Raw genomic sequence first — 16,785 nt, 5'->3', positions numbered from 1 at the left:
ATAAGGATACTTCAAATCACCTCTAGATTACACGTAATACCTTATATGATGTAAGTGCCATGTAAATAGTTGTCCTACTGCATTGTTTAGGGAATAATGACAAGAAAAAGTCTGTACATACTCAGTATGGACACAACTTTTAACTATTATTTTTGATTTACAGTTTATTCAATCATCAGATGTGAACACATACACACCCCACTTTACTTTTGGTTTCAAAATTTAGGGAGGAGCTGGGATTATAGCTTAGTGGTAGAGTGCTCCCCTAGCATGCCAAGGGAGACCCTGGGTTCAGTCCCTAGGAGGGGGAAAACAGAAGAAAGAAAAAACAAGGGAAGGGGAGGATTAAGTAGTTTTTGCAGCAAAACAAGTGATTAAAAAATGCACAAAGTAAGATAGGAAAAATCTTCCCTCTCTGACCAGCTTCCAGTCCCCAGAGGGAGCAGAAGAGTGAAGTGTTCATCTTGCCAGATTTGTTCCGAAGTGGATACACAGACAGAGAAAGAGAATTTGGTTTTACATTTTTTTAAAAATAGGCTTATACATAGATGCTGTTCTTTCTTAGCAGCATATAATGAGCACCCATCCAGGTGAGCATATGGAGACGTATCTCATTCTTGTCAATGTCTACATATGTCTTGTCATGGCCAAAGGCATGACTACTGTGATTTCATCAGCCATTTTCCTATTAATAAGCATTCAACCTCTTTATGAACTATGTTATGGACAGTGAGTTTATCAAGTATGCCAAAAATTCTCTGGGACAGAAAGCTCTATAAATATCTGGGTTAAGGGGTCTCTGCATTTTTAATTTAGATAGGCATTGTGAAATTGCCCTCTATCAATTTATGTTCATATTAACAGGGTTTGAGAGAACCTAAGTCACTCAACCTTTGCCAGAACAATTTTTCTAGTCATATAGGTAAAATATGACATCCCAAAATGAAGCATCTCATTGCTTTTCTGTTTGTGGTATTCTGTGAGCTTGAGATTTTTCTTTGTTTGTTTTCATTGTATTTCTTCTCTGAATAATTTGTACAGTTTTCCACTGGACAGCTTCCCTTTGCTCAGTGGTCTGCACAGGCTGAGCACATTCTAGGTGTTAGGATTCTGTTATGTATCTTCTATGAATATTTCTCTCAATCTGTCATCTGTCTTTTAACTTTCTTTTATCCTGCAGAAGCTTCTCTTTCTAAATACTGTATTAAAAATATTACTATTTCCTTTAAAAATCTATGTTTTCCCTCAATTTTTGGAGCTTTACTTCTTACATTTTAATGTTAATCTATCTTGTGTTTATTTTGCATGCAGTGTAAGATAAATTACTTTATCCCAAATAATGAACTAATTGCCCAAAAGCCATCCCTTTAATAATCCTATCTTTCCTCCACCTAATATGAAAGATCTTTAGAGAACATTCCAAATCCCCATAGATGCATGGATTTGCTTCATAAATCTTGTACCAGCAACACATCATTTTAGCAACTGTAAATTGATAACCCATTTTGCTATGTGCCAGTGCAAATATTCTCTCTTCACTTTTAAGCTTTTTTCCTTCACAATTCTTTTTCCACTTTCAATTTTCCCAATAAAGTAGAAAATTATTTTCCTATAAGGAATCTTTGTAATAATTATATTTGTAGATTGGGGCAGGAAGGCTTTGTCTCGCTTCAAAGGCAGCACATCAACAGTGTATTGTGGGGGCTGGGGATTTAGCTCAGCGGCAAAGCTCCTGCCTCGCAAGCGCAAGGTCGTGAGTTCGGTTCCCGGTACCGGAGAAAAACAAAACAAAACAAAAAAAACAAAACAGTGGATTGTGCAAAGGGACAACCTGGGCACTAGGCAGGAAACGGGGAGCCTCCAGCAGAGGAACAGAGGAAGTCATATTGGACCTGGAGGTCCCGAGCATAAGGTAACTTTTATCAGGCCAGGGGATCACTACCTCTCCCAACCAAAGGCTTTGGGCACAAAATTCACTATCCCCTGACCTCCAGAACTCACCCTCTGTTGAGAGGACCTGAGAGGCAGCAAACTCTAGGACTAATTTTATTTACACTCAAGCATTTTCACCCTAACAGCCTAAAAGGCACCGTGGTCCCTACTTCAAGTGATTCCCCATGCTTCACGTAGGAAAGGAACAGTTCAGGGAAGGGGTTTGTATCAGTAAGAATGGCCTAGATTTTTCTCAGAGGCTTAACCAAACATAAGGGCACTTCACACTCACATGATAAAACCATGGGCAGGAATTCGCCATGATACTCAGAACCCCAGGCTGATGACGTCACCTTCATTAATGCTTCCGGGTCTATCACAGGAGGGAGGGAGGGAGGCCAAAGCACAGACACACTGTGCTATTGGGTTTTTGCTTATTTTGAGGTGGGAAAAACACCCCTAAGTTGTTTTATTAACTGCTCAGCACTCATCATTACCCTATCTATTCTTATTTTTAGTAAAAATAAATTATTTAAAATTTATTATTAAAAAATTTTAATAAAAAAATTTACTATCAAAAATTAAAAATAAATAAATAAAATTTATTGTCTGTTTCCTTCCCCAATAGAAGATCTATGAGAACAGGATCTTGTCTAGTTTGCTCATTTTTGTATACCCAGACTCTCCCTATTACTTGACACATAGTAGGTATTTATTAAATACATAGTTGCTTTTATTTACATTAATGGGAGACCCTGGGTTCAGTCCCTAGGAGGGGGGACTTATGTTACTTTCTTGCATATAATTGCTACAATATATTTTATAGTATGAAAGAACCATAATTTGTCCAGCCATTCCCTTGTGATAACACTGAGAACAATTTGAAATTTTTCCTATTCTGAGCCATACTGCAACAAACATCGTTGTTTGGAGCTCATAAGTCTGTGTTACTCTAGGACAGACACTTAGTAAAAAAATCACTGGAGCAAATGTTATGTGAAACTTTCATCTTCATAAATGCAGTCTTAAATGCTTGTAGCAATTCATGATCCTCCCAGCAGCGTGTGGGAGTGTGGATTTCCCTGCAGTGCATAACTCACCCATTAATGTTTTTCCAGTCTCATGGGAGATCAGTGGCTTTGTATTGCTGCTGGAACTGCTTTATCCCGATTACTGTGAAGCTATGCTCCTCTTTTCATATGTTTATTGGCCATTTGGATGTCTTTTCACTTGAGCATTTTTTCTAGCAGGCTATTTCTCTCTTCTTAAAAATTATTTATTTATGGGATGGGAGTGTATCTTGGTAGCAGAACACTTGCCTAGCATGTGGGAGGTCTTGGGTTTGACCCCCAACACTGCAGCAAAGAAAAGAAAGAGCTTTTATTTGTATATTGGCAATAGTATTTCTTTTTTGTTGTTTTTGTTTTTGAAACTGGATCTTCTTGCTAAATTGCACAGTTAGGCTGAAACTCTCAACCTTCCTAACTCGGTTTCCTAAGTAGCTAGGATTGCAGGCTTCTTTGCATGCAGGCTTCTTTGCCTCTTTAAAAGATTTCTTCAAACCTACTTATTGTGTTTTTACCTTGGTCTTGGTGCTTTTCTTTTGTAAGTTTTAGCTTTAATTTGGCCAAGTGTATCCTTCTATGACCTTCAGTATTCTCTTGTAGCAAGCTCCTAACAAGTCCAGAATTATGAAAATATCCCTATATATCTTCTTACAATGCTTTGTCATTTTACTGCCTATGCTTTGCTCTGCAGTCTACTTACATTTCTTATTTATGGTATAAGACAGGAATTTAACTTAATTTTACTCCAAGTATACAATCTATGGTCACCAGTCCACTTAGCTCCACTGAGTGACTGGCACGCCTGGCTCCATTTAGAATGCTCCTTTATCATGAATTCCATCACTATACGTACCTGTGATGAAAGTGTATGCTTCATTCTGTTGTTTCCCAATAGTCATTTAAGTGTCCTCTTTGTTTGGTATGTTCGTATCCCACTTATTTCCTTAATACTTTAGCATAATGCATTTTATTTTATTTTTTTATTTTTTATTTTTATTTTTTTTTTCCCGGTACCGTGAATAGAACTCACCACCTTGCACTTGCCAGGCAGGCGCTGTGCCGCTGAGCTAAATCCCCAGCCCCCACCATAATGCATTTTAAAACTCAGTACTCTCTTTACCCTCATCCTAAACACGTAAAATCATAGGTTTAATTTTTTTCTAGTAAACATTAAAATAAATGCAGAACTTTTGAAGTGAAAAATATTTATGCACCATCTCAAATAATCTTACAGTCCAAAGCAGAATGCAGAACCACTTTGGGGAAATATTGTATTCTTTTGGCTAATGAATTTGCCTGTTTCTGTGACAACACATCGCTCTAGCTTTATCGCACATTTTTGTTTTTTTTTTGTTTTGTTTTAAAATAACTATAGAGTTACGAGAAGTTGTAAAAAATAATATGGAAAGGTCCTACACATACATCACCTTGTGTACTTATAGCACACCACTGAAACCAGAAAATTGATATAGGCACAATATAATTAATTGAACTACAGACCTTCCTTAGATCTTACCAATCTTTCCTTGTGCTCATTTTTATGTCCTTGTATATAGTTCTATGATTTATCACATTTATAGACTCATATGACCATCACGATAAAAATGCATAACTTTAGTGTCATCACAAAAAATCTTCCTCAAGCTACCCAGTCAGTTATGGTCATATCCTCTATCTCCAAACCTTGGTAGCCCCTGATCTGTTCTCCACCTCCATAATTTTGATGTTATATTAGTGGACACATAAAGCATATAACTTCTGAGACTAGATGTTTTTATTCAGTATAATTCCCTAAGCAAATTGTTTTGATATCAATAGTGATTCCTTCTTAGCTGAGTGGTTGTAAGTTGTACAAGTTTGTTTAGCCACTTACCTACTGAAAGATCTCTGGTTTGCTTCCATTTAGGGGCTATACAAGAACACTGCTGTGCACATTTGTGTACAGGTTTTTGGGTGAACATAGGCTTTCATTTCTCTAGAAGAAATGTTCGGGAATTCCATCACTGGATCATATGAAAACTAGATTCAACTCTAAGGTAGTGCTGGGGATGTAGCTCAGTGGTAGAATGTTTGCCTAACATGTTTGAAGCCTTGGGTTCAGTCCTCAACTCTGAGAAAAACTAAAAGCAACAAAAAACAGCTAGGCTAGTTGCCAAAGTGGTTACACCATTTTACGCTCCCACCGGCAAGGTATGAGGTATCCAGTTTCCCTGCACCCCTCCCAGCCTTTGGCACTCTCCATATTGTCTAAATCAGCTTTTCTAATAGGTGTTTCTCCTTGTGACTCTAATTTGCTGTTCCCTAGTACCTAGTGATGTGGAACATCTTTTCACAGGCTTCTTTGTATGGCACGTCTTGAGATGGCAAGTCTGGGGTTGCCTTTCCCGTGTCCCTCAGGGGGATGGCTGGCCTTGGCCACTCCCTGAGGTATCGATGTTCCTCTTGCAGGAGGAAGGAAGGGTGGGCCCAGGTGTGATTTGACCTCATGGTGAGGACTTGGGCTCAGAAGCTTCAGGGTGGGCTCCAGGAGGCAACCTTGGGGCGAGTCTGAAGCCTCTGATACCAGGTGCAGCTCCCCTTTCCTCTTATCCACATCCTCAGACACATTTCATAAAACCAGCCTTTGAAGATGTACTCACTTGGGGTGTTGTAAGGAGGTTCTGGGTCTTGTCTCACATTGCTAATAGTGTAACCCAAGCAAAGTAGGCCAACCTAGTCATAATGTTGTTAAAATATTACCCTATTTATTTATTTATTTATTTTGGTTTTTTTTGGTTTTTTTCTGGTACCAGGAATCAAACTCACGACCTCGCGCTTGCCAAGCAGGCGCTGTGCCGCTGAGCTAAATCTCCAGCCCCTTACACTACGTTTTTTTGGACTGTGGAAAGAATTAAAGTTGGGGAGCTTGAATCATCCCAAGAGGTCCAGCACCTCTAGTAGTGATGGCTCCCTCCACCCTGACTCATCTTCTCCCTGACATAAGCTGTGGACCTGAAGATGCTTGAGAACATCCGAGGTCAGGGGCAGGACATGTGAGCCAGGAGCCCTGAGGAGCCACTGGAGTGGGGAATGTTCACAGGTCTGGGCAGGAGCCAGGAAGTCAGATTTATAAAGTGAGTGTTAAAAGATGGGCTTAAGTGAACCCTCTAGGGCAAGGATCATAAAAGTGGGACCACCGTTCCCATGGATCATGAGGAGCCCCTGGGCCGACAGCACACCCCAAACACAGCTCCTTTCCCATGTTCTCCAAGGGAATGATGCACCCATCCAGAAGATCCCTTTTTTACCCACGACTAAATCCTCTCACTTGTAAGCTATCAACTAAATTATTAAGGATTACCCAAAGAGAGGATATTCGTGGAGTAAAATGAAAGCATCCCTAGTGTTTAGTGACCACCACCACTATGATCTTGAGTAACACTCTTAAAATTTGATCCTCTGTCTGTAAAATGGGGATAATAATGGTTCCAACTTCACTGAGATACTGGGAAAGTTAAAGTGCTTAAGACAGTACCTACCCAGAGCAAGTACTGCAGAAATGTCAGCTGTCCTTGACTCAGATGTGACCAGCCTTTGCCACTAACGCTACTTCTGGCCACATTGCAAGCGACAGCTGTCTACGCCCCCTAGAGGGAGTTGGAATTCTTGCAGCTGTAGAGGTTGGTATTACTGGGCCTCTTCAGAGCTGCCTGGAACCGAAGGCTTTTATCGCTGATGTTCGCCTATGAAATGGTAAATTACCATTAGCTTTGGTTCACTGTTAGTGACATCATCCACTGGGAGTTTGGTAAACCCTACAAGGTACAATAATGCATATTTCCACTGTGATTTATTTATTTTTTTTGGATGGGGTATCACTATGTAGTCCAGGCTGACCTTGAACTCAAAATCATCCTGACTCAGTCCCCCAAGCTCTGGGATTACAGGCCTGTACCACCATTCCCAGCCACAATCCAGTTTTTTGTTTTTGTGACAGGGATCAAATCTGGGGCCCCAAGCATCCAGGCAAATGCTCTTCCACTGAGTTTTATTCCCAACCCCACAGTCTGATTTTTAACAGCATATCTTAATAACTAGATTTAAGTCAGCAGTGTGTGTGGTTTACACATGGATCCTTTTTACCCTGACACATAAATGTCACCACCGTTCTCCGAATAGTTTACTTTTCTGAACACTTTGTGCTGTTACCGAGTGGGACTATGTGGTGAACACGGACTACAGGTTACTCAGTGTTTTAAAATGGGCTCCAAAGTACTGGAGACTGTGTGCATGGAGAGCATGGGTCTAGAGTCCGGATGTGGCTCTGCTGTTGAGGCCCATGGGTAGTGATGGAAGTCCCTCTCTGGAACGCACTCCAGCATCCTGGTGTGGTGGCCACTGTCCCTGAGCTTCTCTTATGGATCCCAGCTCCCCAGTCTGTCCTCTGTCTCATACCAGCTAACCTCCTTACGGACCCCCAGTGGTCAGTGGGACAGAGCACACACCCATGAGTATTCACACACACGCACACACACACACAGGTACACGGCTGTAGTATGCCTCACCTGATGGACCACACCTAATTCTAATCTAGTCTTTTCTTCTGTACTTGAGGACTCAGCATATTTCTTTCCATTTGGTCCTTAGTCTGCTAAGGAAACAGAGTCCTGACTAGGCCAGAGTGAATCCTTTCTGTCCAGGCCTTGAAGACCTGACACTTGTACTGATACAAACGTACTATATTGGGCAATTGAGGAAGCTGGGCCCAGAGAGGGTGAGCAACTTGTTAGAGGCCACAGAGGCAGGCCCAGGCCAGAGGAGCTTCCTGTTAGGCTCTTACCGAGATGCTTGTTGGGCCGGGCTGGGGATTTAGCTCAGCTGCGTAGTGCTTGCCTGGCAAGAGCTAGGTTGTAAGTTCGATTCCCAGTACCGGGGAAAAAAAAAAAAAAAAGAGTTAAAAACCAAGATGCTTGTTGGTGACCTAACCGAGCCAGTGAACCAACCTGGCTCCCTTCATGGCCCTTGCAGATGCCAAGGGCACCATCCGAGAAATTGTCCTGCCCAAGGGCTTGGACCTGGACCGACCCAAGCGGACCCGCACGTCCTTCACTGCTGAGCAGCTGTACCGCCTGGAGATGGAGTTCCAGCGCTGCCAGTATGTGGTGGGCCGAGAGCGCACCGAGCTGGCCCGCCAGCTGAACCTCTCCGAGACGCAGGTAAGAGGCCGGGCCTAGGCCTCACTCCAGTCTTGGCAGCCTGCAGACTCCCTGGGGATGAGGCTATGGGCTGAGAGGACACTGTGCTCTCGAGGAGCTCAGATGTGGATGATAGAAAGACTTAAAGCGACAGGTGAACCAGAGCAATTACAGTGCTGGCTGGAGTATTGTTAAATGCCGGGGGAGGGTCCTTCCGGGAGCATCAGGTGCCTGCGGAAGATGGGAAAGGCCAGAGAAATAGGGAGCGCTCAGGGTCCAGGGAGTGGCTTAGGGAGAGGCTGACATGTAAGAGGAACCTCAAGAAGTGATGGTAAGGGGCTGGCTTGCTGGGAGCAAAGCTTCTGGGGCAAGGCTGGGCATGGGGGCCCCTGTAGCCTCACACAGCACAAAACAGATTCTGAGGAGAAATGAGACATGGTCCAGTTAGGCTGGGCACCTCTCACTTCCCCAGTCTGGGCCCTTTGTCACTGTCCGTCACTTTCCCTTCATCCCGGTGTGCCTTGTGTGCACAGGAGGAGGTCTGGACACCCCTTTCACCCAGGAAGGGCTGGCGGCTGCAGGGATAGGTCATCTCCTTGGACGTGGCTTCCTCTTGTTGCCACCGCAGGGCTCCCTCTGTCAGCTGTGCTCAGCCCGTGGCTAAGAAGCTGGGCCTGTGTCAGAGAGGAGGCTGTGTGGCTGGCCCAGGCCAGAGCTCCTGGGAAGGCCGGGAGACTCCTTCAACCCTCAAGGCTGAGCAGAGAGGCAGCACCTGCCGCTTCTCTGTGCCATTTTTTTTTCCCCCCCAGCTCATCTAGTTTTGTCCTAAAATCCCCAGAAACCACACTCTCCAGGTGCCTCAGATACCCTAGAAGCAGGAGTTTCTGGGTGCTCATCTGTCCCTCACCATGCCCCCTACCCTTCCTGCAGCCTCAGCCCTTGGACATCAGCCCAAGCCTCTGCCCTGCCAAGAGCCCTTCCTTCCCTGAGGCACCTTGTCCTCATCTCAAGAGACATTTTCCATGAACCGTAGAGTGTGTGTTTGTGCGTCTGTGTGTTGTGATGACACCAACCAGCATGTGCACCCCAAGGACAAGAACGTGTTTGAAGGGCATTGTCTTCTTCGGGCAGCCTGGAAGAGCTCAGAGCCCAGCTAGGCACACAGTGTGCCCTGGGTGGGTCCTCGCTTTCCTCTGACAGCTCATGCCCTGCTTTCTTCCCTGACCCTGGTGTCATGCAGTAGGATGAATAATGTAGGGCCAGCAATGACCGAGAGCTTCCCATGGGCAAGGCCGTGTTCTTAGGCCTCACATAACCGAACTCGTTTGGTTCTCTCCACAACCTTGTGGGTTCAGTGAGGTGTTCTGACCGCAAAGGTGGCTGTGTTCCAACACCACCAGCAGCCCGTTCTCCAGGTCTCCGCCACCAGCTGCGTGTCCCACCATCTGTTTTGACACTGATTCCCAGAGTTAGCCCACACCTCAAAGGTCAAGAGTTCAGTTGTGGGACACAGCGCCACAGCACGTGACAGTCACAAGTCCCAGGTGCCATCTGCACCTCTGACCGAGTAGCCGTTAATTAGGGGCTTCCATGTCCCCTTCCTCAGAGAGCAGAGGAAGACACTTCCCTTATATGTGCTTCTTTATCACAAAGGACACAGATTAGGACCAGCCAAGCAGAAGAGATGCATGGGGCAAGGGGGGAGAAGGAGCTGCCCCCTTCTCCAATGTCCCAGCCTCCCAGCACTTCCACCCAACCTCCAGCCCCTCCCCTCCCTGAACATGGGGGCTGCTGAAAATGCCCGCCCCATTACCAAGTGTTTTCTCTTTCTGGGAGCAGCTTCCATGCTGAAACTATCACGGCATCCAGAGTCACCTCATTAACATAAATTCAAGTGTAGTGGGAAAAGGCTCTCTATGAGTGACTAAGGCACTCCTTTCCCTCAGGATGCTCCAGGGGTTTTGGGAGCCCTGTGCCAGGATCCAGGCCAAAGACCAAATACTTTTTTATTATATTACAATAGATCTATATTCACTAGGAAACCGAGGCATAGGAAATTTACATAACTCACTCAAGACTTAAAGCAGGCATTTTCTTTTTCTTTCTTTTTTTCTTTGGTTTTTCTCCGGTACCAGGAACCGAACTCACGACCTTGCGCTTGCCAGGCAGGCGCTTTGCCGCTGAGCTAAATCCCCAGCCCAAAGCAGGCATTTTCATTAGCTCATTTAACCTTAGAAGAGTTGGCTTTATGGATATTATTATCCCTGCTTAACAAAAGTGAGCCTCAGGGAGATTCAGTTGCCTAAGGTTATTTAGCTAGAATTCCATGGAATTGTTAGTACATTTGTTCATCCATACTCTTGTCCAAAAATGTTGTTGAATACTTGTTAACCATCAGGTGCTGTTCTAAGGTACTGGGGTTAGGACAGAGATCAACACAGACCAGGCACCTGCTGTGAGCAGCTTACATGTATGAAGAGAAAGACAAATAGCACTTCAAGGTGATAAGTGCTATGAGGGACATAAAATAGGTTAGTGTGATAGACTCAGAGGAACTCTTTCGTTGGGATGGTCAGGGAAAGCATCTTTGAGGGGACCTTAGATCTCAGTGACAGGGGAGAGATAACCAGAGGAGGAAGTGAAGAGAAATCAAGGCAGAGAGTAACTGTAAAGACCTGGGAGTGGGACCTGGCATAGAATGTTCTAGAAGTGTCAGAAGGCCAGTGTGGCTGGAGTTGGAGCAAGTTACACAGTTCTTAGAGCCTATAGTAAAGCCTTGAAAGGAGAGTGACATGAGATGATCGGCATTTTATAGAACTCACTCTGGCTGCCACCTGGAGTGTGGATCACAGGGGACAAAGTGGACCAGTTAGGGGCTACTGGCCTGAGCACTGGGGAGTGGTAAGACCCTTCATGAGTTGGTAAGGTCCTGTAGGAGCTGGGCAGTGGAACAGAATCAAAAGCAGGATCAAGAGCGTGGCTTGCTCCGTTCTATTGTGATCCAGTAAAGACATCAGGCAGGTGTGTCAGATATTTTGAGGGGGATTTGTTTTCTCTGATTTATCTGAGGTCCTTGAGCAGGGTTTTTTGGGGGAAGGGTTGAGAGATTCTTTCAAGTGTGCTCAAATAATTAATGGACACAAAAGGATTTAAAAAAAAAAAAAAGAGGCCTGATTTTGCTGACATTCAAGAAGAGGAGACATGGCCAGGCTTAAGAGAATATGAACGTGCACAGTTCTTTGGGACCTGAGGGCTCAGCAGGAGGGTATTCTCAGACCCCTCTGGTGTCCCACTGAAGGTGCAGCCCCTGCTCGCCAAGTGTCAGCCTCCCTGTCTGTCCACTTTCCTCCTGCTGCCAACCAGTGCCGTTCCCCCTTCCCTGCATACCAAGAGGATGCAGGCAGGTCCTACTTAACTCAGGCAGGGAAAACGTAGAGCTTGCTCAGTACCCACTCTCATTCCTAGATTCTTCCTTGATATTTGTGTGTCCAATTACATCATCACGTCCTTTTGTGATCAGAAGCCCAATTGCAGGACCGGCATACAGAACAGCAAAGCCCTTCCTCTGCTCCTCACCCCCAACAGGGCTCTGCAGGAAGACCCCTGCAACGTCAGCAGTGAACAAGGCAGAGTGAGTGACTTCTGCCCTGGACCTGCCAGGACTCCTTGGCCGTGCAGCAGAGGAGGGCACCGAGAACAGGAGGGTTCTCACAGAGCGCCCTCCACCCAGTTCTCACCACCCCACCCCCATCCCCACCCTACCCCCACCAGGGCACTTGTGCTGAATGCTCCTCTCAAGAGCAAAGTTTGAGAACAGGAACAGGTTCGTTTGATTTTGGAGACCTCCTGATTTTAGGAACCTCTCCATATACTTTGTCACCATGTTTGTTTAGAAAAAGAAAATTGGGTGCTTGGTTAAAGCAACATGTCTCAAGGTACGGGTCATGGAACTGCCCTGGGTTCACGATTAAAAATAGGTGACTGTGCCACCTCAGCCAGAGATTCCTGATCAGATTTCTAGAGAATCTGTATATTTTCCCATCCAGGTGAAACTAATGCACAGTAATGTCTGAAAATCATTTGATGCTGGTAAAATGACCAAATCCAAGTAGCTGATATGGCAGACCTCACTTTCTGCCAGGCATTTTACATGATCATCTGCCCCTGGAGTCCCCATGGCAGACCTCTGAGGAGGCATTAATATGATCCCCATTTTAGTGGTAGAGAAACAGAGACACCAAGAGGTTGAGAAACTTTCCCAGAGTCAGGTAGCTAGTTAGAGGAAAGACCAGCATTGCATCCAGGGCTGCCTGACCTCAGGATCTTCTCACTGTATTCTTTGCTACATCTAAGAAAACACCCTATAATGCTTGCTGATCTACCCACGTCTCCCAGTCCTAGTGTCTGAGAGTCAAGTGGGTCAAGGTGGAGTTTTATTTACTTTCATTTTCTCAGCCCCTGCGATGCCTGGTGTGTATCAAATACTTGATATTTGTGTGTCGTATAAATGAGTGATGAGGGTTCCAGGGTCAGAGCCAGAAATAAGAAAAGATGTTGCTGAGGAGGAAGGAGAGGGGAGAGGCTGGCTCAGGGTCCTTCCCAACGCTCAGCCTTCCACCCTCTGCCCCTGCTGGTCTGGGAAACTGAGGCAGGTCCAGGGGACAGGCCAGGAACAAACTGTGAAGTCCTGGCATAAGATCTGCTCCAGCCTATCAGCAACTGTCCTCAGCCCCGCACTCCTTGCCCCTACCCAAATGGCTTCTGCCAGAATAGCAGAATAGATAGCACCTTCCCAATGCAGGTCACAGAGCCCGAGGCCATTCCAGATACTCAGGTGCGGTTGGTCTCAGATTCTTCTGTTCCCACGGTCACAGGAAGCAGTCTTTAAAAAGATTAACACCGTTTCCAAACGAACAGTGAGTCTTTGACTCTAACACTGATGATGAGCCCAGAGCACACGATGGATAATCCCCCTTGTCCTTGAAACCGTGCCCCTCCTCTGACGTGCAGCGTTGGTCACGGTGTGGCCCCAAAAGAGATCAGAATGTGAAGGCACCAAGCGCTCACTGAGTCCCAAGCAGAGATGGCGCTGTGAAGAGAGGCCGCCATAGAGCACTCAGAAGACAAAGGGCGGTTGGTGACACCTCAGGAAGTGCCCTGCACTGCAGGATAGGACTGTGGCCCTGTCATCTCATACGGGCGGCCCAGAGTGGCTTCCTGGAAGAGTGACTGAACAGAGCCGTAAAGGGCCAGTACCTGGATTCAGGTGAAACTGAGGGCTCCCCAGAGGAGAAGGGACAGGCTCTCTGAGCCCTTCTGACATCAGTTTGTCTCATGTTGGCTTAGCCTTGTGAACCAGCTCCTAGGGACCATGGGGTTGATGGTGGGAAGCAGAGAAACAGCTCTTCTCATGTCTTTTCTGTTGGCTGGTATGTGCTGGGTCTCACGGGGTTCCATGGGTGCTCTAAGTAATTTAGGACTCTCTCACCCTGGAAGCTGGCCATAGCCACAGTGCCTTGGAACCGCCTACTCACTCACCCAGCTTTCTGAACAATCCCAATGCCTCGGTCCCACCCCCTAGCAATTCTGGTCAAATGGGTACCAGGCAGGACCTGGACATCAGAATTCAGAAGAGTGCCCCCTGGTCATTCCAACGCACAGCCAGGGTTGAGGATCCCTGGCTCACTCATGCACACCAGCAGGTGACATACCAGGTCCCAGCCCCTGCCCCACACGCCCTCTGCCTTCTCTCTTTCCAAGGCCCACCTGCCCAGGAGATTGCCAAGCCCAGTGCCAGCCACACCCACCTCTCCTTGCTACACCCGCAGCTGCACAAAGAAGGGTATTTTGGGGGACAGCCCCTCCTACATGCTTTGTCATTCCGCATTAGTCACACTCCTCGTCACTGCCACTCCCTTGTACCTAACTGCCGTGTGCTGGGAGCGGGTTGTGCCCTCCTTGCTAAATTCTCTCCTTCCCAAGGGCAGAAACGTGACTTCTGTGCCAGCGGAGCGGCTGGACCATTGGGGTCCTCTGAAGACTGGGAGAACAAGCAAGACCTCCCCATACTTACCCTTCGGGGTCCTCCTCTCCGTGGCACCTACTCTTCCTGCTGGCACGTGCTGCCCCAGCTTGGGCAAAAACTCTTGGGATAGGAGTCTAGGAGCTTTGGAGGTGGCAGCGGTGAAGCGATCGTCTGACATATCTGCCAGCTGCTGAGCGAATCTCCTGCCAAGGGCACTTCCAGGGCCTACAAGTGATTCTTTTGGGCCCCGTGACTTGCCTTCTGCGAGGGCAGCTTCCAGCCCCAGAGACAGAAAAAACGCTTATGTCCCAGGGTTGCAGCCCTCAGGGAACTGTCCATTCCCAGCCTCCCTTTTCTCATGCAGATGAAGAAGGGACAGCCATGCTGGGCTGCCCTGGCGGTGGTGATGGCGAGCAAGGTGTACCTCCTTCCAGGGACTCCGAAAAGGTCTCTGCTCCTTTTTGTGGCTCTTTTTAGAAAGTGGCATACTTGAAACCTCTTTGTCCTTAGCTTTGAGTGTGTGGCTGTTAGAAGCCCCCTCAACACCCTGCTGCATCCGGTCCTGCTTGGTATTGCGTGGAGAAACTTGTCTGTATAGGAAATGGGAGGCGGGGCCACTGAAGGAAGGGGCCTCACGCCCCACATATCAGAGGGTCCCATTTTGGCCTTCTCTGGCCAAGTCCCTCCATATGGGGTAAAGACTCTATGAAGCTAAGAGGCCGTGGTCACCAGGGGCCATGCCCACCTTCTACCCCACCCCCCAGGTGCCTAGGAGTCCAGAGCTCCCTGCCAAGTGATACTTCTAGGGCTCTCCTCATCCTCTTCTGAGTCAGCCCTCCAAGTAACATCAGACACAGACAGTATTCAGAACCCTCTGGAACACCCACGAGGGGTGTTTGTACTTTGTGATCAGGTGGGAGTGCCCACACACGTGTGTCAGGGCAGGCCACTGGCAGAGGCTTTCATTTTATCTCTTGCCCTGAAGATGTTAGGGTTTGGACCTGAGACAGAGAGACCTTTAGAGCACTGGTTTTGTCACCTTGGGTCACCTGGGGTGCTGTAAGAACTGTTAGGCCCTGGGTCCTGCCACCCCAGTTTGGAGCTGGTTGGGTGAGGTCAGCAGTGAGAATTTAAACAAATTCTTCAGGTGGCTCTGATGGTGTTGCTGTAGAGAGAGCAGTCATGTCCAGGTCAGAGAGGACAAGGGGAGAGAGGAGGGTCTGCACTGAGGAGTGGGAGGGGGCTTATAGTTTCTACTTGGTGGACGGCCACAATGGGCGATGGAATGTGAGTGAGGCCCCCGTTTGGAAGCGTTGGCCTAAGCTAGCTGTGTCTGTCAGGATGGAGCTTGGGGCCCTCTGGGACATCCTTGGGGTGATGTCTCATGGGCAAGTGGATACTCAGCTTGAGCCTCAGTTCAGAGACTTGGGCCTGGGCCAAGCTGGGAATTACCAGTGCATAAATGGTGGCGAAGTCTTACTTGGCTAAGAGCAGAGGATGAAGGCCAAGAAGGGAACTTGAGGACATCAGCTGTCGCCACAACCTCCACCTCTGTCTGCCGACCCACTCCTCCATCCTAGGCCAGTGTCAGTTTTAGCAATGATGGGTGTCCATAAACTGGGGACAAGGGTCCCTAATCAGATCACCCAGGGCAGGCTGGTTGTGGGAAGACTTAATGACAATCTCTCTCTCTGTCTCTCTCTCTCTGTCTCTCTCTCTCCCTCTCCCCTTTCTCCTTCTCTCTTCCTGCTCTTGTGCCTTGTGCCCCTGCCTTCCCCTTGGCCCCCATCCACCACCTGTCCTGGCCCCACACACTCCTCCTTTTCTCCTCCCACCTGCCCCACTTTGATTTGCCTGGCTTCTCCCCTTCCTCACCCACTGCCCCAAGGTGAAGGTCTGGTTCCAGAACCGCCGCACCAAGCAGAAGAAAGACCAGAGCAGAGATCTGGAGAAGCGGGCATCCTCTGCCTCTGAGGCCTTTGCCACTTCCAACATTCTGCGGCTGCTGGAGCAGGGCCGGCTGCTATCTGTACCCAGGGCGCCCAGCCTCCTGGCGCTGACTCCCGGCCTGCCAGACCCGCCTGCTGGCCACCGGGGCACCTCCTTGGGCGACCCCAGGAACTCCTCTCCGCGACTCAATCCTCTGCCCTCAGCCTCGGCATCCCCTCCGCTGCCGCCCCCTCTGCCGACCATCTGCTTTTCCACGGTCCCACTTCTGGACCTACCTGCCAGCTACGAACTGGGCTCCTCCGCCTTTGAGCCCTACAACCGGCTAGAGAGGAAAGTAGGCAGTCCTGGTGGCGGTGGCAAGAAAGCTAACACGTAAGCCTCCCAGCCCTGCGTGACTCTGAGTCCCCAGCACAGCACTGCCCCAGCCTCCTGGCCCCAGAGGACTGCACTGAGCAGGCCCTTCAGGGAGGGCAGCAGCCGCAGCTCCCCGCACCTGCCCTCAGCTCAGAGACTCGACCGACTGGCCTTGGTCCCGCAGCTTGTGTGTGTGAGTGCAGTGTGTGTGTGCTGCGCATCTCTCACTGAAATAAAGGAAAACAATGACAAGAAGGGAAACAGTCCCCGCAGCACCACCTCA

The 16,785-nt window shown here is 47.8% G+C and overlaps 1 protein-coding gene across 1 annotated transcript in view; it reads left to right on the top strand.

Annotated features, from left to right (window-relative positions):
* The window catches only part of Vax2 (ventral anterior homeobox 2), a 26,474-nt gene extending 9,720 nt beyond the window's left edge, over positions 1–16,754 (top strand). The window contains exons 2-3 of the mRNA XM_005385606.2: positions 8,007–8,194; positions 16,087–16,754. Of these exons, the coding sequence (XP_005385663.1) occupies positions 8,007–8,194; positions 16,087–16,524 (626 nt within the window). The 3' untranslated portion in view covers positions 16,525–16,754. The remainder of the gene's footprint in view (positions 1–8,006; positions 8,195–16,086) is intronic.
* Positions 16,755–16,785: the final 31 nt, after the last annotated feature.

Source organism: Chinchilla lanigera, unplaced genomic scaffold (assembly GCF_000276665.1).
Source record: "Chinchilla lanigera isolate Chin_1 unplaced genomic scaffold, ChiLan1.0 scaffold00023, whole genome shotgun sequence".
Lineage (NCBI taxonomy): Eukaryota > Metazoa > Chordata > Mammalia > Rodentia > Chinchillidae > Chinchilla > Chinchilla lanigera.
The sequence above is the reverse complement of the archived record's forward strand: the minus strand, read 5'-3'. Positions and strand labels throughout refer to the sequence as shown.